General features: G+C 38.6%; 1 protein-coding gene across 23 annotated transcripts in view; it reads left to right on the forward strand.

Annotated features, from left to right (window-relative positions):
• Nucleotides 1-27,322, forward strand: part of SCMH1 (Scm polycomb group protein homolog 1) — a 176,386-nt gene that overhangs the window by 28,136 nt on the left and 120,928 nt on the right. For 9 of the 23 annotated variants that reach the window (XM_064589342.1, XM_064589353.1, XM_064589352.1 and 6 more), the window contains 3 exons: nt 9,041-9,121; nt 26,295-26,363; nt 26,835-26,858. Coding sequence is in view for 14 of the 23 variants with exons in the window: in XM_064589353.1 (XP_064445423.1) it covers nt 9,097-9,121; nt 26,295-26,363; nt 26,835-26,858 (118 nt within the window). In the remaining 9 variants the exon portion in view is untranslated. Of the gene's footprint in view, nt 1-9,040; nt 9,122-15,614; nt 15,726-17,187; nt 17,318-26,294; nt 26,364-26,834; nt 26,859-27,322 lie in introns of all 23 variants that reach the window. The other 14 variants (XM_064589340.1, XM_064589350.1, XM_064589336.1 and 11 more) reach the window with 4 other exon arrangements.

Below are 27,322 nucleotides of genomic sequence, written 5' to 3' on the forward strand. Positions count from 1 at the left end.
AAGGAGGTATTTCAACTAATTTGGAAGCCAGAAGTGCAAATACATTTCAGATGTTTGTAATTAAATTACAGTTTTCTTATTTACATTGTTTGCCTCTGTGAAGAATTTTACTTCCTGAGTTATTCATTATTTGAATCTATCTCTACTATTTTTGCACCTACGTTATTGTTTCCAACCTTAAATCGTCCCATTGCATTTTCCTGAGAATGCCTTCAGTCTTTTTTTCAATGTCACATTTAGAGAAGGCTCTTTATAGTCCTCCTTGTTGTCTCTTTCTCCTTTGAAAGTATCTTTAAAAATTAGTAGGAAACAATAGTGTGCATTCTGTGCCTGGTGGCGACCACTGCAGCTAGAAGCTTTGTTTGCGTGGAGTGGGCTGCCTGCGCAGGTCTTCAGAGCTCAGGTATCTCAGCACTTCCCATCAACTCCCACATTTTTTTTCTGAGTGTGGGCTTTTTCCCAGCACAGCTGGTCTATTTAGTATGCCCTACCAGGAGATACAACCCTTTACCTATATTTGGTTATAGTCTCTCAGCATTGATTGATTTTCTCCATTATATAGCTATATTTAGATTATATATGACAGAAATTCCTCAAAGTTTCTGATTCTCTGATGGTACTCTTCCCTATTTTCCAGTGCTGCCAAGTGTTAGATGGATTTCCTTAATGAGCTATGAGGACTGTATTCGGAAAAGTCTTTGAAAAGCTAAGGTGTATTCATAATTGTGTCTCTCAACTCCTTTCATTCTCTCATTACCTGTTTGGCATGATCCTGTCAGATTTGAGACTGACTTACAGATACTAAAGGACCCAGCTTGTTTTGTTCCATTTTGAGAGATTTGCCTTAAACTGGTTGTCTCTCATAAATCACATATAAGTTCTACTTACCACCCAAATATTTTTAAAATTCAGAAACTAGTCACCGTGTTCTGGTTATGTAATTTTAAAATTTTATGCTTTTTTTCCTTAATGATTAGCATTCATTCATTTCATTCAGAAATACTTGAGTGCCTCTTCCATACCAGGCACTATTCCAAGTGCTGGGATACAGTGCTGAATGAACAACACAGACAAAGTCCCAGTGGAACAGACAAATAAATAGACAAGGAAAATAGTACATGAAGCTAACTGTTGGGGAGAACTAAGAGTGGTATCATAGAGGGACTCTGGATGACTACTTTAGATAGAGTGGTCAGGAAAGGGTTCTCTGGGGAGGCAATATTTAAGCTGAGACCCAAAAGATAAGAAACGAGCCATATGACTATGGGGTGGAACATTTCAGGTAGTGCAGAGGCCCTCAGGTAGTGAGGAGTTTGGCCTGCATAGGGAGCAAAAGAGGACAGCATGGTTGGAGCAATGGGAATGATGAGAGCTGTAGGAGAGGAGGTGTAGAGGGAGGGGTCACATCATGTAGGATGATGTGGGTCAGGGTAATAAAGGACTTGGATTTAATTTTAAGAGCTGTGAGGAGCTTTTGGGAGATTTTAAGCAGGGGAGGGATATGATCTAACTTACATGAACAAATAACCGGGATAGGGCCATATGATGGAGAAAATCATCCAGTGCTGAGAGCCTCTAGCCAGAGGCAGAAGATTGCATTTCCTACTATGGCATACTAAATAGCCTAGTTTTCCTCAGCCTCAGAGACAAGAGATTGGCCAGTTTACCTTGCTCTGAATCCCAGCTCCACCATTTACTAACTGTGTAATTTGGGGCAAATTCTAAGACATCTCCCTGTATGGATTTTCTCCTCTGTATGAAGATAATAATAGTTCCCACTTGGGGTGCCTGGGTAGCTCAGTTGGTTAAGCATCTGACTCTTGATTTCAACTCAGGTCATAATCTCAGGGTCGTGGGATCAAACCCAGCATGAGCTGAGCGTACAGCCTGTTTGAGCTTCTCTCTCTCCCCCTCCCTCCCGCTCACGTGCTCGCTCTCTCTCTCTCAATATATAAATAAATAAAATACTAAATAAAATAATAGTACCTACCTTACTGGGCTGTGAGAATTGAACAACTTAATGCAGGTAAAGTGGTTAGAACATATTAAGTACTTAATATTTAAGTTTATCATTTATTTCCTCTAGATATGGATGGTCTAACACGATAGCCATGTGGTTAGTGGGACTGAAGTACTGAATTGTAAATTTTACTTAATTTTTTTTTTTTAAGATTTTATTTATTCATTTGAAACACAGAGATACAGAGAGAGAGAGCATGAACAGGGAGAGAGGCAGAGGGAGAAGGAGAAGCAGGCTCCCCGCTGAGCCAGGAGCCCGATGTGGGCCTCAATCCCAGGACCCTGGAATCATGACCTGAGCCGAAGGCAGATGCTTAACCATCTGAGCCACCCAGGTGCCCCAATTTTACTTAATTTTAATTACGTGTGATTTTTTTTTTTTTTGAGAGAGAGAGAGAAAGGTGGGGGGGAGGAGAGGGAGAGGGAGAAAGAGAATCTTTTTTTTTTTAATTTTTTTTTTTTAAGATTTTATTTATTTGACAGAGAAATAGCACAAGCAGGCAGAGCGACAGGCAGAGGGAGATGGAGAAGCAGGCTCCCCGCTGAGCAGGGAGCCCAATGTGGGGCTCGATCCCAGGATCCTGGGATCATGACCCAAGCCAAAGGCAGCTGCTTAACCACTGAGCCACCCAGGCGCCCCCGTGGAGCCCGACGTGGGGCCCGACGTGGGGCTTGATCTCACAGCTCTGACAATCATGACCTGAGCCGAAATCCAGAGTCTGACACTTAGCCGACTGAGCCACCCAGGCACCCCTTGAGTTATTTTTCTGTTGGGCAGCACTGTTCTAGACTCTGGGTCAGAGGGGAGGGTGGTGGAAGAAGCATATGGACTGAGGGAGGTGCTTTTCCTAATTACACAAATACCCTGGAGATTCCAAAACACCTTCATCCAGTGGAGCCTCTCTCCCTATCAAAGAAGTCCTCCCTCCTACCCTCTTCTGGAAAGTCAGTGCGTTTAATGAGCCTGCCATCACTGATAGTGTTTTGTATTCTTCAGGTGTGTCAGAGTGGGAAAAATAGTTATGAACCACTGCTCACTGCTCTGTATTAAAGAGTATTGCACAGGTTTTACACCTATCAGTGATTTTGATGAAACAAATTTCTGGGGTCCTCTGAACTAGTATCACCATATAAGATTGTTCTCCGAAATAAAATCCACCACTAATCCTGGCCCAGTGAACCCCAGAGACTTAAAATGAGGAAAAATTAAAGTAGATTTTAATGAAGAAATGAATTGCTGGGTCAAAAGCTGAGGAAGTTGAGAAAAGCGTCTTGTGTCCTAAAAGCTAAATTTTCAGGATTAAAGAAAAAAAAAAACACTCAAAAAGCTAAGCAAGCAGTAACTTATCTCTGAAGGGAAACTGGACATACGTTTTTTTTCTTCTAATGTCTCTTGGTTCCTGCCGGCTCTGTGGTTCTATAGAAAGGTTTTCTGACTTGTTAGCGTGAAGAAGGTTCCTAGTAAATACGGAATGACTGTTAGCAAAAGGCATCACTCTTCTACCTTCACTGTTTGGAATGTTTATATTCTTTATCATTCCCAAATAATTAAAAAAAAATCTGTGATATGCCTTAGCCTAATACCACATCTCAAAGATTATCCATGCCCTCTCAGTCAAGTCGTCTTCTAGAGAAGAGAGCCCTTTCCTGAGGTTGGTGTACTGTTTCAGACTTACACAGGACATGTTTCACTGGAAGCCCCTTTGTAGTCTCTGGTTTTTTTGATGCAGAGAAGAAAGAGGTAGTCTCAAAGACTCCCAACCAGAAATGGGTGTCAGGGCAATTGCCTGAGTAGCTTGCGGAAGATCACCGATATCATTTGATAAAGTTCCCTTATTTCAGTAACAATAAGATTTTCTATGAAGCCATAAAATCAGACACTTGTGGAGGTGGATGATGAGGAAACAGGCGTGCTGCTTGTTTGTAGTAAATATGAGACCTGCGTGGGAATGCCTTAGAGAGTTCTCACCTCCTAGTTTTCTGGGGAAGAATTTGAAGCCCTGAGGAAGTGACTCCTCGGTGACCTGGAATGAACCAGGCCAAGTTTAGGCCTAAGTTGCAGCTCAGTTTCTGCTTACAGAGAAACCATAATTGCCCCAGGTTTGTTATTCTGTAAGATTCATGCAAGACTCTGGATAATGCCAGGGAGTCATAATTCACTTCTTTTAGGCTAAGAACCTGAGACTTTGGGGGTTTATAGATGCCACTCTGTCGATGAGCCCAAATTACTTTATGTTGATCTTGAGATCTCTGATACCTGGTAGCATAGACATTTTTCAAAGGTCTGCTTGGGCAGTATGAACAGATAAAAAGTGGTAAATGGGTTAATAGTCTCTTACTGGTCCCCAAAGCCATATGAGTCTGACCTCAGATTTTAATTTTGTCACCATGAAAAGCTCTTATTAAGTGGTTCCTGTCTGCAGATGGTGACATGCATTCAAATCTTCACTCCAGGAAACCTTGGGGAAATAAGTCACTCTTAGAAGCTTAATGTTCTGGATAGCTACAGGTTTGTTCGATTATACATTAAATCTTTATTTTTAAAAATCATTTTAGTTGGAAATTATTCTAATATGAATTGTGCCCTTCTTTTTAATTTAGTTTGTTGAGCCTAATTTAACCTTTTCTCAATGACTGAGATCCTTACGGTGTGTGTGTGTGTCTGTGTGTGTATAAAGGATACAAAGTTCCATGGGCTTTTTAGTCTATTCCTAACTCCATTTTTCCCATAAGACCGTTTTTAGTGCATAATTTTTACAAAGTGCAGGGTTTTCAGGAATGAAAATCATTGTATATAAATGCCTGGAGTTAAGTCTCTGGGTCACAGTCATAAAAGGTTGCACTAGGTAACTCCTTCCTCCTGATAACAATACTTATATATGCATAGTGCTTGACTGTTTGCCAAGCCTCTATACATATATATGGCGTATGATAAGTAAACCAGGAAAGGTATTAATTTTTTGTTGTTTTTAAATACAGTAAGCAAGCATAATGGATCCAGAAAGAGCATGGACTTTCAAATTAGACAGTCTTTAATTTTAGCCTTTCCATTTAGTAGCTATGTGACCTTGGATGCCTTAATTAATCTCACTCAGTTAACTTCAGAATCTCAGCTTTTTTTTTTCCCCCAACTAAATGGAAAATACTAGAATTGTTGGGTTCTTTAAATCAAGTAATAAAGGTAAAAATGCCTGCTAGGGACAACATGGATGAACCTCACAAACAAAATGCTGAGTGGAAGGAAGTAGACATGAAAGAGTACATGTGGTATATTTTGTTTATATAAAGTTCAAAACAAGCAAAACTATTCTACAATGACAGAAGTCAAGACAGTGTTTACTCTTGGGTGGACACAAAGGAGTACTTCTTTGGATGCTAATAACAATCTCTTTCTTGGTTTGGAGACACATTGTAAAAGTTCATTGAGCTTTATACTTAATGATTTGTGTACTTTTCAGTATGTATGTTATACTTTATTAAAAAGTCATTTTTAAAGTGCTTAGCACAGAAACTAGCACATAGTTGATTCCCTTCTCCTGTGATGGTTCTGTAAGTTAACAATATGAAAGTCTATTTAACAGAATGATCCTAGCCTCTTTTCCTTGTAACCTCTCAGTTTCTTTGTTCTGTTATGGTTCTCTGCCTCCTGATTCCAGTCTTACACCTAGGCATGTTTAATAAATATATACAGTGGTAATCCCAATTGGTGTAGCTGAAGGAGTTTAGATCAGTCAGATAAGGTGAAATTGAATGTCTTACCATGGTGATTTAGGAGTAAATCAGCAACATGAATTCTGATTTGATGTTATTCTCTGGTGATTACTTGATTTGATGTTTTTAAGTGGAGATTAAATGGATTTTTTAAATTTTGCTGATATCAGATCAACTTCATTATTGAGTTTTTTCAAGGTGGGACATTGGACTTATTCTCTTATTTCTGGCACTTTTAGTACAAGACAATTATAGTGTAGCAGACTTTGAAATAGTCACTGTCACACCCTGTAACACCTCATATATTTTGCTTCAGTTCTCATCACTGAAAGAGAACCATAGGTATTGTTTTTACCTTATTGCTTTGTACTACAAGTATAGAAACAGAACTTAGATACTTGGAAATTTATGCAAGGTCTTGTTACAGAAAACTTAGAATTGTCGAAAAGTCAATTAAAAAAACAGTTATTTTTTCTAATATAGGTAATGTGTAGGATATAAAATAAATCTATGACAGTCTCTGCCCTCAGGGAGGGTAGATTCCTATAGGAGAGATTTGTGAGATAGGAAGAAAATGAATTTGTCTACATTTACTTTTGTTCTTTTGGATGTTGTTAGTCTTGGAGAGAAGACTTGGACTTTCTAAGAGAAGTTTTCTGACAGAGATACTAGCAAGGCCCTTCAATCCACAGAGAGCTGTGGTGATGATTGTGTGAATGCCAATGGAGCCAAGACTTCATTAGGGATTAGTAATGTGACAAAAAGCTGGGGAGGTGGAGAAGGACCCCCTACCTATCACATACTTATTTATATCCATTCACTAAAATAGATAGTGCTATTCAACCCTCACAAACCCTTTGGAGTAGACACTATTATTTCCACATTAAAGATGCAGAAATTGGGGATGCCTGGGTGGCTCAGTCAGTTAAGCGTCTGCCTTCGGCTCAGGTCATGATCCCAGGGTCCTGGGATCAAGTCCCACATTGGGCTCCCTACTCAGTGAGGAGCCTGCTTCTCCCTCTGCCTGCTGCTCCCCCTGCTTGTGCTCTCTTTCTCTGACAAATAAATGAAATCTTTAAAAAAAAAAAAAGATGCAGAAATTGTGGCATTTAGACATTTAGTAAGATAGCTTGGAAACCTGCAGAATGGGAGGTCATAAAGAAAATTGATGGCTGGTTGCATCTAGGATTACCCAGGAAAGAGAATGCTGTGATTCCAGAACTTAGTTTCTTTTAAATCCCTGTGAAGCTTTTTATATTTCTCTTGTGACATGGTTGATTGGGACTGTGATGCAGATCCACCTGTTACCTGTTTGTTTTCCTTTTTTTGTGTGTGGTAAAATATATATAACATAAAATTTACCATTTTAACCACTTAAAGGCATTAAGTACATTTACAGTGTTGCATAGGCTTTACTACTATCTCCAGAACTTTTTCATCATCCCAAGCAGAAACTCTGTACCTATTAAATCATAACTCTCCATTCCCTCCTCTGCCCTGCCCCTAGTACTTCTACTTTCCATCTCTGTGAATTGGCTTATTCTAGTTACCACGTATGAGTGGAGTCATAACAATATTTGTCCTTTTGTGTTTGGCTTATTTCATTTAGAATAATGTTTTCAAGATGTGTTTCTGTTGTAGCAAGTATCAGAATTGTATTCCTTTTTATGGAATAAAGATTCCATTGTGTGTATAAAGGACATTTATTTATCCATTCATTTACTGATGGGCATTTGGATTGTTCCTTTCCTTTGGCTATTGGGAATGATGTTGCTATGAACATTAGTGTACAAGTATCTGTTTTAGTCCCTGCTTTCAGTTCTTTTGGATATATACCCAGGAGTAGAATGCTGGATCATATGGTAATTTCATGTTTATCTTTTTGAGATTTTCCACAGCAGCTGCATCACTTTTCATTCCTACTAGCTATTCGAAAGAATTCTAATTTCTCCACACTCTGGCAACACTTGTTATTTTTGTTTTCTTTTCTTTTTTTATGATAGCCATTTGAATGGGTGTGAAGTGGTATCTCATTCGGATGTTGATTTGCATTTCTGTTATTGATTAATGATGCTGAGTATCTTTTCATGTGCTTACTGGCTATCTGTATATATAAACAGAGAAATGTCTATTCAAGTCCCTTGCCCGTTTTTTAATTAGGTTGTTTGAGGGTTTTTTTGTTGTTGAATTGCAGGAGTTCTTTATATATTCTAGATATTAATCCCTTATTGGATATATAATTTGCCAGTATATTCTCCTATTCTGTACAGGTTGTCTTTTACACTCAGTGTCCTCTGATGGACAAATGTTTTTCATTTTGATGAAATCTCATTTACTGTTTTTCTTTCATGGCCTGTGGTTTAGATGTTATATGCAAGAATCATTGTCAAATCCAATGTCATGAAGATTTTCCCCTGTGTTTTCTTGTAAGAGTTTTATAATCTTAGCTCTTGTGTTTAGGTCTTTGACGCATTTTGAGTTAATTTTTGAATACAGTATAAGGTAAAAGTTCAACTTCATTATTTTGCATATGGGTATCCAGTTTTCCCAACATCACTTGTTGAAAAGAATATCCTTTTCCCATGAATGGTCTCGGCACCTTTCTCGAAAATCATTTGACCGTATATATTAGGGTTCGTTTCTGGGCCCTCAGTTCTATTCCATTGATCTGTGTGTCTGTCCTTATGCCAGTACCACACTGTTCTGATTACTCAAGCTTTGTAGTAAGTTTTGAAATCAGGAAGTGTGACTCTTCCAACTTTATTCTTCATTTTCAAGATTGTCGAAGCTATTTGGAGTCCTTTGAAATTCCGCATGAATTTTAGGATGACTTGTTATATTTCTCCAAAAGACATCATTGGGATTTTGAGAGGGATTGCATTGAGTCTATAAATCACTTTGGTTAGTACTGTCACCTTAACAATGTTAGTCTTATAATTCATGAATACAGAATGTCTTTTCCATTTATGTTTTTTTAAATTTCTTTCGGCATATAGAATTTTACTTCATGTGGCTGTTATATTTCTCACAGTAAATTGATAAGTTAACATTCTTATTTACCCATCATTGTTTAACGATCTGTAGAACTGCCCTCAAGAATATATTCTATTTTTAACAGAATCGGTGTTCTGAACCCACAAAGCTTAGGGAAGGATCCTGGAAATTGAAAACCTATCTAATTTGCTTTTGGGAAGCCCTATCTGGATGTCCAGTCTGTTGGTTTCCTCTGATAAAAACCTAATTTCACTGTGTGTCTTCTTTGATCTACAGTAGTTCACATTTCTAATTTTTTTCTGTCTTTTGCTTCCAGATTTCTCCACCTTGCTAAGGAGGAATGCTTTCCTGTGTGATATAGCTGATGGTACCATGCAAAAATCGGATCCTCGAAAAGGTCAGAACCCGGATTTATATGCATTAGAAATAGAGAGTTTTCCTCTATTAGGTTGTATATGAATGTATGTGTCACAAAAAGCGATTAGAGCGAATAAAAGACTCTCACCCTTTTCTGCCAACTTAATCCTGCAATTTTAAAAAATCCTGCATGTCGTTTATACAGCTCTTTATAGTTTGCAAAGTACTCTTCACATAATTGTTTTACATAGTCTTTACAGTAATCTTGTGAAGTAGGTATAGTTGCTATTCCTGTTTTATGGAAACAATGAGGGGTAAAGAGACTTACTCAAAATCATGTTATTAGGGCGCCCGGGTGGCTCAGTTGGTTAAGCGACTGCCTTCGGCTCAGGTCATGATCCTGGAGCCCTGGAATCGAGTCCCGCATCGGGCTCCCGGCTCGGCGGGGAGTCTGCTTCTCCCTCTGACCCTCCCCCGTCTCATGTGCTCTCTCTCATTCTCTCTCTCTCTCAAATAAATAAATAAAATCTTAAAAAAAAAAATCATGTTATGTGCTGTACGATTTAGTTCTAGATTCTTTGCCTTTAAATCTTTTTCTTCTCACTGCATCACAAGTTGATGATCAGTATCAGAATTTAGAAGGCATGTAAGTATTAAATATGGCAGCTGTATGAACATTGGAAATAATGTATGTACAAGTCTGTGAAAGAAGTTAAAATCCCTTTATGGATGTAAAATATCATTAATAAGTCAGATCTTGATATTGAGTGTCTAACACTCTTTGAGATGACACCAGATGCCTCAGTATGTAATATACCTTTGTCTTAGTATGGTGCATGAGGCTCTTCGTTTGCTGCCTACCTGCTTTTCTATTCTCATCTCCCTTTATTTCTGTAGCTTACCGTACCCTTTTCTATCTATAATGAACTGTTGGCTGTTGTCCAAACACACTGTCCATTTTCATGCCTTAGTACCTTTGTACTATATTCCCTTTGCCTAAAATGCCTATTCATCTTTCTTCTGACAATCCTAGCTCAACTTCATCTCTGTGAAGCTTTCCTCACTTCCCCAAGCAAAGTTAATCATTCCTTTCTGTTTTCCCAGAGCACTTTGTATAGCAAATCTCTATGAGAGCAAAAATCACATTATGCTATGACTGTGTATTTGAATTGCTATCTGTCCTGCTAATCTGTGAGTTCTTTGTGAGCATAGGCTAGGACTTTGTCTTTGTGTCCTTAATGGCCCTCATTACTCCTAGGCTCAGATACATTTTGTTTAAAGAATTAAAGACTAGCTCTCCTTAAAGGTTATGTACACCAGTCTTAGTGGAGACTGACCACATGCAAATACTTAGAAGCTTGTAAATAAATGCGGTACATGCTTGATGTAGAACAGAGGGATGATCATAGCCAAGCAGAATGATTTAGGGAAGAAGTCCTCTAGGTCAGGGATTAACAAACCGTGGCTCATAAGTCAACCCTTTGGCCGCCTGTTTTATAAATAAGGGGTTTTTGGAGCATAGCCATGTGTGTTGTTAATGTGTTACCTGTGGCTGCTTTCATGCTGCGGTGGTGGAGTTGAGAAACTACATGTCCCATAAAACTGAAATTATTTACTCTCTGGCTCTTTACAGAAGTTTTCCAAACCCTGCTTCAGGAGATGGGTTTTGAATAGAGGTATGAAAGAAAAGGAAGGTGAATTGGTGAAGCATGAGTGTGTATCATAATGTAATGAAAACAGGCTGGAGTAGTAGGTATGCTAAGTGAGAAAGTTTCACTTTAATCGGATTTGTCAGAGAGAGCTATGCTGACGTGTCAAGAATGCTTTGGATTGATAAAGAAAGAACATAGAAATTCAATAGAAAGAAATTACCAAGTAAACGCTTTGGGTCTGTAGTAAAACAGTTTCCTAATTAATAGCAGGGCATGCGGTTGATAACGACCGAGAAGAAGGAAGCAACAGTGTACACAAACAGTGATTGCCTACAATGGCCAGGTACTGGTCTAAGTGCTTTCTGTGTATCCTATTTAATTCTCCTAGCACCTAAATGAGCTAATTGCTGTTATTGTCTTTATTTTGAAGATGAGAAAACCAAGGCACAGGGGGTTAAATTACTTGGCCAAGGTTATACAACTAGTAAGTGATAGAACCAGATCCGAACCCTGGCAGTATTGCTGCAGGATCTTCATAATAAAGGAGGGAAATCTAGGGAAATTTGGTAAAAATACCCTTGAGCTTGGACTCAGTTAATTAGTCTCAATAGTTAGGAACAGTGCTAACCCATTACGGTAAAGAGAAAATAAACAGACCATAGAGGTGTAATGTTGGAAGGCAGAGTGTCCAATCAGAATAGTATACTATGGACTAGGTGAATGGGAGGGAACAAGAAGCAGATACATTAGACAGTGAGACATATTATATAGTTAGTCATTGAGTTTCACTTTGATAAGACCAGAAAGCAGTTCACTTTCCCTGCACACATGAAAGCTGCCCCAAAATGCCTAAAAAGCAGGCATACTCAATTGAGATAGAGATGAGCAGTGACTTTCAAGGAGGTAGACGATGTTCAACACCCGCCCCCCCATATATTAGAGTTAGTGGAGGTGTCACATCAAACACATGCCATTCTCTCCCTTTCTGTTTTGTTTCCCTAAGGGGCCTTGTTCCTGTCTAACTCCCTACCACTGCTGTGATAAACATTTACCCCCTTGGACCACTTTCTTTTTAATGTATGTATGTGTTAAAATTATGTATACGCACTGTGAAAAATTTGACAACAGAAGTATACCGAACGAAAAGGGAAAGTTTCCCTCCCATTACTATCTTGCTGTCTTGAGAGACCTCTTTTAAAAGTTCAGTTGTAGATGAAACTACTGTTACTAATGGAAGTATGCTGGGATTCCCTCATGGTTATTGAGATAGAAAAAATACTGAGAGTCATTTTCCTCAGGCCAAGATCCACAGCCAAGAATGGAAGGAACTTCCTGGGGAGATGCGGGATCTTCATCAGTGGAGGTATAAGAAGACACTCGGTAGGGGTGCTAGAAAGAAGTTTCAGACACTGGCTGGGGTTGGTGGAATTGGAGTCAGGGAAGGAGGAGGCATTGAACTAAATGGCTTTTACTGTTCCTTCCAAACCTGTAGTTCTGTGTTATACCATCTGACCGATTACCAAGCACAAAGGAAAAGACGCCAGTGTGACGGCATGGATAACTTGAGTGGACAACAAAATAGTATAAGAGAAAATCCAGTGTATAAAATCCAAATTTATAGAACAAGTTACTTTGTAGTAAAACATTTAGCTTATTTTAATAAAGGTTTCTTTAAAAGTTAAACTAAGCATCTTGGTGTGCTGAAAATAGACTTCAATTTTTATTAAAAATTCCATTTACACTAAATTTTGTATTGTGTAAAATAAATGCAGCACACATTGTTCATTATTTCAAAGAAAGAAGATATTTCAGGTTACCGCCTCGTTTTAAGTTGTAACAGATACGGAGGAAATAATTGGGCTGGTACCTTGATGCTGCTGCCTATAGACTCAGAATATGATAGAACTTAAAAGGGATCTTACAGATCATGAATGAAGTTCAGCCCCTTTATTTTACAAATGAGGAAAGTAAAAACCAAAGATGATGTGTTCCTGGCTCATTCTCATGGTAGCCTAGCTGGAACTTGACTCTCAAAGAGAGAGAAGGTATGTAAAGTGCCTGCCATGGTGTCAGTACACAGTAGATGCAGAAGCAAAAGGGAAAGAAGAAGATAATGATGATGCTGTTACTTCTTCTGCCCCCACATCACGCTTCTGTGAGCCTTCTTCAGAGGAAAAGTTGGTACTGTAGAAATAGATATTGTCCATGCTGCAAACCTAAAGTTGTACAGTGTTGAAATGATGAAAGCAGGAGGTCCATACCCCCATAAAATTGTAGGATCTCAAATTTGGAAAGGCCTTTTAAGGTTACTTAGTCCAACCTCCCTCTTCCTTTTCATGATTTAATACTTAAACCAAGAAGTTACCTTACCTTTGCTTCCATACCCTCCATGATGGCAGATGCATACCTTTTCTTCCCAGAGTTTATCTGATGGTTGGATACCTCTGACTGCCAGAAAGTTCTTCCTAGTAATGAGCTGAAGCCTGTCTACCTATAGCTTCCACCCACTAGTCCTAGTTCTGTCCCTTGGGGTACTATTGAACAAGCAGAGCGAATCTCATCTCTCCTCTACATGAGAACATGCCAGGTATTTGCAAACAGCTCTCCTGTTTCCCGAGTCTTCTCTTCTCTTGGTTAAACCTCCACAGTTTCATAGAGCAGGCTCTTTTTGTTGCTTTCCTTTGAATAGGATTGTGTGCCTATATCTCATTCAGAGTATAGGGTCTAGATTTGAACATAAAACTCCACCTCCACAGTGTTCTGACTGGCAGAATAGGTCATCCAATACTGTTATCTCCTTTTTTCTGGATACTGACAGGAATGATGATGGTGGTGGTTGTGCGTTACTTAGTTCATGACATCAGATCCATATATGTCTGCCAAGAAGTATGATGTGGCACCACTGGTCCACGAAACTTCTTCCCTGTTCAGGAAATATGAGCCAGAAAATTTGTAGAAAGCATTAGCTTCTCTTATGCTCTGGATCACACTTCTGTAAGCCTCTGGGAAGGGTACACTTATACATAGTTGAAGTCTGCTAGGACTGCCTGCAAGACAAAGGGAGTTATGGCCTCTCTGCATTTTCATTAGCCATTCATTGCTAACTGCTTTGCTTGTTAAAGGAAATACTGATGTTCTCTGGGGTTCTTCTCTGTGTGCACGTGCAGAGATGTATAATTGCTACAGAGGGAGTGGGGGCAGGGATGATTGCCAAGGAGAGATCTGTTCCATCTTCTTTGTTCACATCTGCTGCATGCACAAGACAGGAATTTATTGCTCTCCACGAGGAAGGGATTGCCTAGCTTGCTTCCCCTTCCCCCTCTTCTGGCAGATCATCCCAGAGGAATATTACCATCTCATCACACTTCTCTCTGAACAGAGTAAAAGTAAATGAAGGAGAACTGGAGGCAGAGAATCAGCTAAAAGGCACTAGGAATAGTTGCTAATAAGAGAGAGTGGCTAATCAGTGGTACATCCCAAACTAGTCCCTTGTCTGTCTCCCGCCTCCTCTGTAGCTTGTCCTCCATGGCCACAGTGGGGTAGGTGTTCTCCCAGCTTTTCCTTTTTGAGCTCTATGCTTATCGGCATAGGATTATGGTTTATTAAAATCACAACTGCTATCTAGCGTTTAAAGAGTTCTGTCTTAATGGGTTTTCAGAAGTACATTTGATGTGTCTTTTTTCTGTTTTCCAGTTTCTGTTTCTGAGAAAAACATCCCTTCTCCTCTGTCGCTTCTTCCCTTCCTCCCCACCCTCTCTCTCCCTCTCTCATTGATATGTGCATGTAAGCCTGCTTACTTCTTTTGTGTTTTCCAAGCTCTATGAATATTTAAAACATGGTACCTTTGGACATCCTCCATTTAATCTAGTTTTGCCTCATTAAATCCCAGACTGTGCTTAATATTAATTCAGTGTCCAGATCAAGCTAATAAGCATCAGTGCTTCAATTTTTACTGTAGTAAAGTGGGTAGAATATATAAGTTGGGCTATTTTATGTTAGAAGCATTTATAAGGTTTCTTTCTTATCTTTTTGTCTTTTTTTTTTTTTTTTTTTTGGAGAGAGGCAGTGTAGTTAAGAGCATAGTTTGGGTTCAGATACTGGCTTTTCTAGTGACTATAACCTTTTAGAAAGTTATTCAACCTCTCTGGGTATTATTTCCTCATTAGGTAAAAAGGGATAATGATAGCATACTAACTGGTATCACACTGGTGAAGATTTAACAAGATGGTTTTATTGAAATAATTAGCACAATATCTGGTACATAGTAAACACTTAATAATAGCTATATAATGTTAATAATTATTATTTTTAAGATATAAATGATACTTTATAACTAAATTGTTTTCTTAATATATGAGGAATTTCTTCTACTTTTCCTTGCTTCAGGGGATGATGGCCTATTATGATTGTTTTGCCACGTGTTGAAAGGATGCTTCCATAGCCTTGTAAATTTTTCTGCTACATGTGATTTTTCTCTCAAGGGTTTCCAGAAATACCAGAATCTTTACATCCTCTAGATCTTGCACTATCCAATACAGTCACCGCCGGCCACATGTGTGTATTTAAATTTAATAAAAATTGAATACAAACAAAAATGGAACTCTTCAGTCACACATTTGAAGTGCTGGAGAGCCACACGTGGCTAATGGCTGCCCATTATATGATACAGAACATCTCTGACATCAAAGAAAGTTCTACAGGACAGCACTGGTCTGTGCTCTTGTGCTCTTTTCTCAGAAATCAAAGAGGCTGTATTTGCTAGGATGTTCCACAGATTTCTCTCTTAATGTTTCAGGGTTCCAAACATGCATTTTGAGGTTTCAGGTTACTCTTCTTATTCCAGCTTCTTAGTGTCATTACAGTCTTTTGGAATAAATACAGGCACTTCTACTTCCCCCAAGAAGATTGCATTATGAGAATTTTCTAAAGGTTCCAGTCCGCAGTAAGAGGAAGCCAGTGGGAGAAGAGGCAAAGTAGAAGTAATTCTGGCAGGTACTTCTTAGAGTCGTTACTCAAAAACTAAACATTTGAATCCTTAGGGGCTAACTAGTAATAGGAGGCGCTAATGTCCTGTGTCCTCTTTGTAAGTACATTGTGTGATTGCAGGATCTTACTTTTCCCTCTGAGAAAGGTAGCAAACAGCAAGTTTTTCCTTAATAATCCCTTTTAACTATATTATGTGCTTTTAAAGGCATTTTTTTCATTTGTTCTTCCCAACAACCTAGTAATGCAAGTAGCATTGGGATTATCATCCCTATTTTACTGACAAGAAAACTGAGGCTCGGTGCCTAAATTAGTTGCCTAAACTCTTTAAGGGAAAACACAGTTGACACTGAAAACAGGATATAATTTTAACTTCCAATATGGTATTTGTTTTGTTTTTATTTTGTTTTGCTTTATTTTACTACCAGTCAGACTATGGTAAAAGAAAGAGTGAAGATTCTTTAGGGCAACTTGGAAACTGAATAGTGTTGCATGAGGCAGGTGCTCTAAAAGAATTACAGCCTCATTTTTCCTATGACCATGTGTGTTAGTCTGCTCAGACTTCTTTTTTTTTTAAGATTTTTTTTTTTTTAATTTATTTATTTGACAGACAGAGACCGCAACAGAGGCAACACAAACAGGGGGAGTGGGAGAAGGAGAAGCAGGCTCCCTGCTGAGCGGGAGCCCGATGTGGGGCTCCATCCCAGGACCCCAGGATCATGACCTGAGCCGAAGGCAGACGCTCAACGACTGAGCCACCCAGGCGCCCCAGTCTGCTCAGACTTTCATAAAAAAATGTGACTGGCTGGGTGGCTTAACCAACAAATTAATTTTCTCATGTTTCTAGTCTGGAAGTCCAAGGTCAAGATGCTAGCAGGGTTTGTTTCTGGTCAGGCCTCTTCTCAGCTTATAGACAAGCACTTTTTTGGCCACGTCCTCACCTGGCCTTTTTCTCTGTGTTTGTGGAGAGAGAGGGAGAGGGAGAGACCTCTGATGTCTCTTTCCCATCTTATAAGGATAAATTAGGGCCCCACCCTTATGACCTCATTTAACCTTAGTTATCTCCTTGAAAGTCCTATCTCCAAATACAGTCTCATTGGGGTTAGGATTTTAACATAGGAATTGTGGGGGAGCACATTCAGTCCTTAACACCGTGTTAATGGATTTTTAGTATCTTTTGAGTTTTTGGTTTAACCTGGTTAGTTGGAAATTATATATATATGCAGTATTTGCCTGGGACCAAATGTAGCAAATACCTGTATTCTTGATTTCTGTGAATATTGGGCCTTAGTTAAATTAAACCTGTGGTGCTTGTTATAAGGTACTACCCAACCCTGAGATATTCTAATAAGCAAAAAAGATTTATCTAAATGTCCTACTTTTTAAATAATATAGCCAGTTTGTTAAGACTTAAGTCTCGGTACTTTAAGGGGTAATAAGTGTCCTCCTTCCTCCCACCCCCATTTTACAGATGGAGAAATTAACATACAGAGAAACTGACTTGTCAGAGGTCAGAGTAAGGTATTGGTGGATCCAGGGATAAATCCCAAACATCTTAATTCCTTGACCAGTTTTAAGTCCATTGACTATGCAGCCTAGTGGTAAGTATCTTTTTACCCTATTTTGGAGGTAAGAAGGATTAAGAGATTTAGCAAGGACTGACTCTAAGGAATTCCTCATTACTAATTATATCATTCATTATCCATTTCTTTTAGCCATGATGTCTTTTTTGTCATTTTTGTCATCAATTTTTCAGGTCGTGGAAGGAATTGGAAGTTTTACTTTTTAAGTTCCTAAAGATATTTCTGTAACAGTTCAGCCACACTTGAGATTATTGTTAAGAAAGAAATATTAGTATTATTTTAATGAATTTAATGAATTATTTAAGGAATTTGTTCTCTACGTTAGGCACCATGTTAGACACTTCGTCTAGCATTTAAATATTATTTAAATGTCGCTAAAACTTATAGCCATTTCAGGAAGGTATGTAGTCTTGCCATTTTTATAGCGATAGTTTTAACAGTGTTAGTTGGACTTAATAAAACATCTCATAAGTTTCAGAGTTCAGATGCTAAAGAAAATTTTAGCTTTGTAGAAACTAAGAACCTTGTCAAGAATCTTTAAACGTAAAATCTCTATTTTAAGCATAGGTTTCTGGTTTATTATGTCTTATCCCTTTTTTTTATCCTTTGCTTGGGATTTTCTGAAGTGGGATGATTTGTCTTATCTGAGATTAAGTAAGCTTGCTCTTCCACTTGACACTAAAATCATGAGAGTTTCTCTAAAGCCTTTTCTTCTATCTCTACATCTAAATAGTTAGGATTCCTTTAATTACTAGGGAGGTTGAACAGCTAAGCCATGTGCAAAGCGAGAGTGTAATGAGCCTTCAGAGCCAAGGCCCCATAGGCCGTTAGTGTATTCTCTCCTCTGTCCCTCACCTCTACTTCTCTGCCCATTGGCTTCTTTTTGCTCATTGTAGATCTATTTCCTCTATTATAGTAAAAAATACAGCCACTGACGTTGGCCACATTTTACTTCTCTGAGCATACCCCCTAACATGCCTCCTGCACACTGAACTACAGTTGCCCAGCATGGCACTGTCCAGCAGAAACAGAATGCAAGTCGCATATGTGATTTTAAAGTTCTAGTAGCCACATTAAAAAAGGTAAAGAAGAAACAGAGGAATTAATTTTAATAATTATTTTCTTTAACTTAGTGTATCTAAAATACTATTTTGACACATAACCAATATAAAAATACATAATGAGCTGTTCTACATTCCTTTTTTCCGTACTCAGTCCTCAGAATCTGGTGTATGTTTTACAGTTATGGCACATCTCAATTTGGACACCAAGTTTTGTCAGAAATACTTGATCTGCATTTAGATTTCAACAATTTTCAATTGAAAAAGTAGATTCTCATACCCAGTTTTATTCCAAACAAGATAGGGGGATGGGGTAGCTGGGTGATGGGCATTAAGGACGGCACATGATGTAATGAACACTGGGTGTTAACTGATGAATCACTAAACTCTACCTATGAAACTAATAAAAGGTTTTCCCCATAACCATATGGAATGTCAGTTATGAATTTAAATTAACAAAAAATTAAAACAAAATTAAATATTTACTTCCTTAGTCATACTAGGCACATTGCAGGTGCTGCATATGTTAGTGGGTATACCATACTGGGCAGAGCAAGTCTAACAGAATGCTTCATAGCACCATTTCTTTCTTTACATTATTCCCTCTCTGTGATACACTTTTCTTATTACTCCATCCCCAAGACACAGTTCCTTTTCCATGGTCTTGATTTCTCCTCCTACCCTCTCCCCAAATAGAACTGGCTCCTCCCCTCTCCTCTACCTTCTGAGCCCATGTATACTTTTGATGTAGGACCTATAATACTTTACCACACTTACTTAGGTATCTTTCTCCCTCTTCTAGACTGAAGGGAGAGTACCTTGTTATTTTTTGAATCCCCCATTACCTGGCACAGGGCTGGAACCTATGTATAGTTAAAAAAATTTTGTTTAAAGATTGAATGAATATAATTTCAATCTGGAAATAGGAAAGGTTTAAAGGGTTATTTTGAAAATAGCAAATTGGAGGGGCACCTGGGTGGCTCAGTCAGTTAAGCATCTGCCTTTGACTCAAGTCATGATCCCAGGGTCCTGGGATCGAGCCCTGCATTGTCAGGCTCCCTAGGGAGCCTGCTTCTCCCTCTCCCCTGCTTGTGCTCTCTTTCTCTCTAATAAATAAGTAAAATATTAAAAAAAGAAAATAGAAAATTAGAAATAGAATTTAAATGTCAAACTGAATAAGATTTAATAGGAAGCAGTCCACTGTCTTTTAAGCCTATGACATTGCATTCATTCATTCATTTCATGGACTCAAACACATGAGATATAAAGGAGAATAAGACATAATTTAAACTGCTAAATAGTTCATAGCTGGGATGTGTGCATGTGCTCAAGCACACAAGATACAGATGCATTGCTGTCTCATAATATTGTTTGTTGCTTAGGGAAATAGAACTCCAAGGTTGAAGAGGATCTTAGAAGTTTATGTAATTGATCCCTTTCCAACGCATAAATTCCTTCTCCTCTTGGAAAAGCTTCAGCATCTTTGGCAATAACTGGTCATCCAGCCTTTCTGGTTGTACTCTATAGGGAATGACTAACCCATCCTCTGCAGGATAGCTCTCCCTGCCATGAAGTCTCATTCTGACATCTGCTTCCCTGCAGTGAGCACTATTTCAAGTGCCTCCGGTCAAAAGATCACATTTTGTGGAACCTTTGGTTTAGAATGTCAACGTCATGAGAAGCAGGAGTTTTTATCTGTTCAGTGATCTGTCTTCAGTGCTGGACAAATAGCAAATAATAAATGTTTGTTGAATTAATAAGTTTGTAGAAACAGGATTCAGGCATTAATTCAATTCAGTTTTTTATTTGTGAACTATTATTGCATATCTTTCATTACTGTTGCCTGACCAAGCCTTCCCCTCCATGGCACTGTTAAACTTTCTGAGCCCCAGATTCTTATTCTTCACCTGCAAATAGATATTGGTAATACCTGAGATGATCTATATGAAAATGCCTGGTGCTGGGCCTGGTATATGGTAATGATAGGTGTTATTTGAGTCTGAAATGGAATCAGTATGGCAACCTCTGAGCCTCCTGACATCCCAGAAATATGAGTCCATTTTTTATTAATTGAATTTTTAAAATTGTGATAAAAGGGGCACCTAGGTGGCACAGTAGGTTAAGTGTCTGCCTTTGGCTCAGGTCATGACCCCGGGGTCCCGGGATCGAGCCCCGCTTCACTTTGGGGCTCCCTGTTCGGCAGGGGGTCTGCTTCTCCCTCTCCCTCTGCCCCTCCCACTCATGCTCTCTCTCTTGCTCTCTTTCTGTCTCTCTCAAATAAATAAAATCTTTTAAAAAATTGTGATAAAAGGCATAAACTTGAAATTTACCATTTTAACCATTTTTAAGTATACAGTTTAGTAGCATTGAGTACATTCACATAGTTGTGCAACCATTTCCACCATCCATCTGCAGAACTTTTTTCATCTTGCAAAACTGAAACTGAAACTCTGTACTCATTAAATGATAGTAAGCACATTTTTAATATTAGCCTAAGTACTGAAATAGTAAATCTGTATGGAAAAAAATTCCAAAATCAATATATAAATGACTTCTCTATCTGCAGTTTTAGATGAACTGTTTTTAATTATTCCTTACTTAACATGAATAATTGATATCTAATTATAGTGGATTCTGTATCTAAGTATCCATTTACATGTCAAAATTGTTTTGATGAAAGCTTGCATTTAAACATTGACTTCTTAATATGTGTGATTTTCTCACATTGCATAACTGTTTCTGAGTTTGGTAAAAAGATAAACTTTTTTTTTCCTGTTTTTTTTTTTTTTCTTTTTCTTTTTTTGAGTGCTTGCTGTGTGCCAAACCCCACGAATACCGACTAGATTAGTAGCATTTAGCTCTGACACTGTGGAGCAGGTATAGAAGTGGGAGGTAGAGATCGTGCTCTGCTTAGGGATGTTGCCAGAAAGCTATTATGAAGTAACATTTATCCTGGACCTTGGTGAATAAGTAGTAGAGAAGTGGGGGGAAAGTCTAGACATGGAAAACAGTATGACATGTTTATTAGGGATACAGTTTAGGTTTTGATCTTTGAAGACTTTTAAAGGAATAATGACAAGTTTAATCTGTATTTTCGAAAATGAGTGCTCGAGTATGGATTGGAGAGGGATGGGGTCCCACACAGGACTGAAGTAATTGTTTCTGTCAGGCAGGTGAGAGAGAATGAAATCTTAAACTCAGAATGGGAGCAGAGGAAACGGTCCTTTCAGAGAGAGAACTGACAGATTTTGATAACTGGTTGGCTCTGGAGGACAAGAGAGGACAATTAAGGAGGACTCCAGGTTTCTGATTTGACACTTTTAACTGGGAGAGGAATGACGGGAGAAGAAATATACTGCCTGAGGAGAGAGAATAAAATAAAACTGGTTATTTAAAAATAGTAGCTACACATCATAATGTATTTTGAAACATGGCCATTAATCTTAGAATGCTTGAAAAATAACTAGCTCCTTTTTTTTGTATGTGTGGAATTCTATCAGAGGCTGCATGCTGTTCATTTAAGAATTGATACAGGAATGACTGATTCCCTAATCTACTGAGTAATTTATGGTGATGCTTAAGAATTAAGCAGTTTGTAATGAATGTAGTTGTTGTCTCCTTTTCTTCTTTGGGGACTGCTTTCCAGGTTCCACTTGTTTGTGCCGGGAGTTTCAAATATTTCTTCTCAGAAGTTCATTTTTCATTGTCTTGTGGGGCCTTATTTGATGCCTTTCTGCCCAGTTAAGTTTGTTAATTATTTTGTTCATTTTGCTTCATCGTTGAGTCTGGCTTTTGTTTTTTCTCTTTACTGGAATATTTTTTTCCTAAATTGTATTGGTTGCTTTTGAATTGTTTTATTAGTTTTATTAGTGATCTTATAGCCTGCTTTCTATTTATTGTGGCTTCCTGAATCTGTTTTGTGTATACTGGTAGCTCATCTTTACATAAGCAATAGAAGAGTGAAAACTTGTACAGAAGTGGAATATATATTGTATATTTAATTTTTAAGAATACATTCTAATTATAAAAATAATTTTTTTTAAAGATTTTATTTATTTATTTATTTATTTGACAGACAGAGACACAGTGAGAGAGGGAACACAAGCAGACGGAGTGGGAGAGGGAGAAGCAGGCTTCCCTCGGAGCAGGGAGCCCGATGTGGGGCTCGATCCCAGGACCCTGGGATCATGACCTGAGCCAGAGGCAGATGCTTAACGACTGAGCCACCCAGGTGCCCCTAATTATAAAAATAATTTTTAAAAAATTGTGAAAACTTTTAAATATAAATTCAGTTATACCCTAATATCTTTTGTCTCTGTCAGCAGTTTTTTAGCTTGATCAAGTTTGTAATCTTTATTGATGATTTAGAGAACAAACATGGCAGGTACTAGAAAGACAGGGGACATCCAACCAGGAGAGAAGGCAAACCCTTAGGATGGGACACCGGCCAGTGTGACTGGACTGTAGTGGAAAAGGGAAAAGTCATATGGGGCGAGATCAGCCAAATCCTGCGTAGCTGGGCAAAGCACCCTTAACTCAGTGGGAAGCTATTGGGAAGCCATCGTGAGGCAGATGAATGACATTATCTGTTTTATGTTTTAAAATGCTCACTCTGGGGGTGCCTGGGTAGCTCGGTTAAGCATCTGACTCGTGATTTTGGCTTGTCATGATCTCAGGGTCCTGAGATTGAGCCTTCCCTCCCCCTGCCAGTCAGACTCCATGCTCAGCGGGGAGCTGCTTGAGATTCTGTCCCACTCCTTCTTCCCCTCCCCTCACTCTCTCTCTCTCTTGCTCTCTCTCTAAAATAAATAAATAAATCTTTAAAAATAAATAAATAAAATGCTCACTCTGAGCCCTGTATGGTGAGTAGGTTGGAGTAGGCCAAGAATGGAAGCAGGGATTCCAGTTAGCGGGCTGTCATAATGGTCCAGGTAAGAAGGACAGTGGCTAGAACCAGGGTGTGAGCCATGGGGTGAGAGTGGTGGATGGGTTGGGGACATGGTCCAACAGAGCTTACTGAGTGATTGTGAGTGTGAAGGAAATAGAGGCATCAAGGATAACTTCAGGGATTTTTGGCTTGAGTAACTCGGTGATGGAGATGCTATTTACTGGTTTGGAGAAGGCCAAAAGAGGAACAGAATGTCTTCCCCAAACCAGTAAATGGCATCTTCCATCACATATGATTTCACTTATATGTGGAATTTAAGAAACAAAACAAATAAGCAAAGGGGAAAAAAAGAGAGAGAGACAAACCAAGAAACAGACTCTTTTAACTATAGAGAACAGGGTGATGGTTACCAGAGGGGAGGCGGGTGGGGGATGGGTGAAATAGATGATGGGGATTAGGGAGGGCACTTGTGATGAGCACTGGGTGATGTATGGAAGTGTTGAATCACTATACTGCACACCTGAAATTAATATTACACTGTATGTTAACTAACTAGAATTTAAATAAAAACCTAAAAAAAAAAAAAAGGAACAGATTGGCAAGAGGTGGCATTCTGTTTTAGCCATGTTAAATTTGAAATGTCTGATTTGATAATCTTGTAGAGATGGCCTATAGGTAGTCATATATGTAAGCATGGAATTCCAAGAGGAGGCCAGTACTAGAAATATGAATTCGGGAGTGATCTCAGTGGAGTAGTAAATAGAAAAACCCTGTTTGAATGAGAAGGTAATGTGAAGAAGTGAGGAGGCAATGACTGTAGACAACTCTTAAATTTCCATTAGAAATAGAAGGATATAGCAGGAGGGATATATGTGGGATTAAGAGAGGGGAGGTGTTTGTGTTTTATCTGGGTTTTTTTGTTTTATTTTTTTATTATGTTCAACTAGCCAACATATAGTACATTATTAGTTTTTGATGTAGTGTTCAGCGATTCATTAGTTGCGTATAACACCCAGTGCTCATCACATCACGTGCCCTCCTTAATGCCCATCACCTGGTTACCCCATCCCCCCCACCCCCCTCCCTTCTGTAACCCTCAGTTTCCCGAGTTGAGTCTCTCATGGTTGTCTCCTTCTCTGAATCCTTCCCATTCACCCTTCCCTCCCTTCCCCCTATGGTCCTCTGCGCTATTCCTTATATTCCGCATATGAGTGAAACCATATGACACTTGTCTTTCTCTGCTTAACTCATTTCACTTAGCATAATACCCTCCAGGTTGTCTGTTTTGATAGGAGATGATGGAGCAGTAAGGATGCGGATGCAAATGGTCCATTAGAAAAGGAATACTTGCAAAGTCCTTAAGAGGATGAGAGGAAATGGGATCTGGAGCAAAACTGGAGGGTTACCTTTTGATAAAAACAGACACTTCATCCACAGCAGTGGGAGAGGGAGAGCAGTCAGACAATGATGAGTGGATTGAGTCATTCACCAAACACTAACTGAGCACCTGCTACTATACTGTGCCCGGGGGATATACCACTAAACATGGTCAGGTCTGTACCTTCCTGAAATGAGGGGCATATAGAAGGTTCCTAACCCTTATTTCTGTTTTCTCAGTGAACACTGAATTAACATCATCCCTAAGAGTGAAGGTGAGGGAGGGAATATTTGGAGTATGAGGATAGAGAAAAATACATGAATTTTTTTTTTTGAAGGTGGAAAAGCAAACACAGTAGGGAAATGTGGTATGATTTCTCGATGGTGTTAAGTGGCATTTGAGAATTATGGCCATGAGTTTAAAGTGAGACCAGTAAGTTTGCACTGTTTTTCTTTAGCACTTGTGAGCATTTGGGGTAGGCATGGTGTATAGGTGGATAAGTGGATTTAATCAGAGTTAAGACTGAGGCTTTGCTAGGCAAATTTGACAAAAAAGAAGTGGAAGGGAGTTAAGAGTGTTTGCCCAGGAGCGTTTTTAATGAGAGATGATGGAATCTGTGTTGGGTAAGAAGGGAAATAAAAACATGGGGGGTAATTAATTGATGGTGAGAAAGTGGTAGGGTCAGTAGATTAATCTAAATTTTCAAACAGGGAAAATGTATTTCCATTATATATGTAACTTATCCTCTTTATAGAAAATCTGAAAATATATGAGATTAGAAAATGGGGGAATAGGACCACCACCTAACGATAACCAGATGTTCATATTTGCTATGTTTGCTTCTTTTTTTTTTTCCCTAGTGATAACTTTATAGGGTTGTATTAGTTTGCTAGGGCTGCAAAGATTATAGACCTGGTGATTTAAACAGAAATTTATTTTCTCATGATTTTGGAGACTGGAAGTCAGAGATCAAGGTATAGGCAGGATTGGTTTTTTCTGAGGCCTGTGTCCTTGGCTTGTAGATGTCCATCTTCTCCCTGTCTTCACATGGTCTATTCTTTGTCCCTGTGTGTGTCCAAATGTCCTCTTCTTATAAGGACACCAGTCTTATCAGATTAGGGCTCACCCTAAGGATCTCATTTTAATGTAATTACTTCTTCATAGGGCCTATCTCCAAATACAATCACATTAGAATGTCGGGGAGGGGAGGTGGACACAATTCAGTCCATAACAGGGGTGTTCTTTGTTTTCATAATTGTGATTATTCCTTGAATATAATTTTTGATCTGATATTTTACCAGATAACATTATACCTTAAACATTTTCCTGTTTTGTTGTGTAGCCTTTGTAAAAATTTAACAGCTGCAAAATACTTTGTCATGTGATCGATGTACTGTGATATCTTAATCAGTCTTCTGAATATTTAGGTGCCCCCCTTTTTTATTATTAAAAAAAACTAATGCTTTTTAAATAAAACCTTTTTTCTGTATTTTGGAGCATTTCCTTAGAATACAATCTCAATGAAATGATTCTGAGATGAATGAATGAAGAAATGAATGAAATGAAATGAAATTACTTTATCAAAAACTGTGAATACATACGGTTAACTTAGAGAAGTATTGAATCTTGCATTTCCTTTTCACATGACTGCCTTCTCTCTTCCTGCAGTAATAGACTGGAATGATGTTAGAAAACACAAATATGGTCACCTTTCAGAGTCTGCATCCCAATATCAAGGTAAGGAAACAAAAACCTCTATGTAGCATGGAAAAATTTAATTTGACATCTCTTACCATGAAACCTTTGTTCTTAGAGGTCTGTGGTAGAAAGAACTCATTGGCTAAAGCACAAGCAAATATTATAGTTTGTAGAGGTATCTATCAAAAGCAGTTTGCTTTGTTTGAACCAGAAATCAGGAATCAGATCTGAGTCAGATAATTCCAAATTAGCTTCACAGCTTTAGGCCTGATTGCTTGGCCTCTCTGCATTTCCAGTTTTTAAGACTTTAGCCTTGGGAGTGAGGCAGAATTAGGTGGTATATTCCACAACTACTAGTAACACACTAATAATACACTCAGTATCTTTTAAAATGAGAAGGTTGGATTACACAAACTCTCAAGTCTTCATTTTACCCCAGAATGTCACCTTTCTATCATTTTGGTATGTTTGTCACAATGACTTATGCTGTAACATTTTTTTCTTTAATAGAAGCTACTGACATCCTGGAACTAGGTAAGATTTCTTTCTTGTATTTCTGTTAAATATGGGTCCTAACCAAACCGGAAATTAGAGTGTGACTAGGAAAAGAATGCCACGCTGTCTGTCTCATGGACTAGTGAGTCCTGTGCTCGGCTGCCTGAGGAGCCCGTGCAGCCAGTCCTCTCAGCTGTCAGGCCAAACCCTTCTTACCAGGAGGTGCAGACCAAGCTAACAAAGATGGGGAGGGGAGAGTAGTTAATTCCACAGAGTCCAAGGAGGACCAGGGGCCGACCCAAACTGGAAGCTACTCTTCATTCACCGAATCCAGAACTAAAACAAACCCCGACTGTCCATAAATCAGAATTTGGTGGGATTTTCCCAAAAGAAATTATTCATGAGATATATTGAACTGAAGTTTAACCTAAAGATTTTCTAAATTTTTTAACTAAATACAATCAGAAATATTAACAATTGAAATAACAAGAGTCAAACTGCTA

Source organism: Mirounga angustirostris, unplaced genomic scaffold (genome assembly GCF_029215605.1).
Source record: "Mirounga angustirostris isolate CCGP_5_RB_7025 unplaced genomic scaffold, mMirAng1.0.hap1 SCAF_4, whole genome shotgun sequence".
In the NCBI taxonomy this organism is placed as follows: Eukaryota; Metazoa; Chordata; class Mammalia; order Carnivora; family Phocidae; genus Mirounga; species Mirounga angustirostris.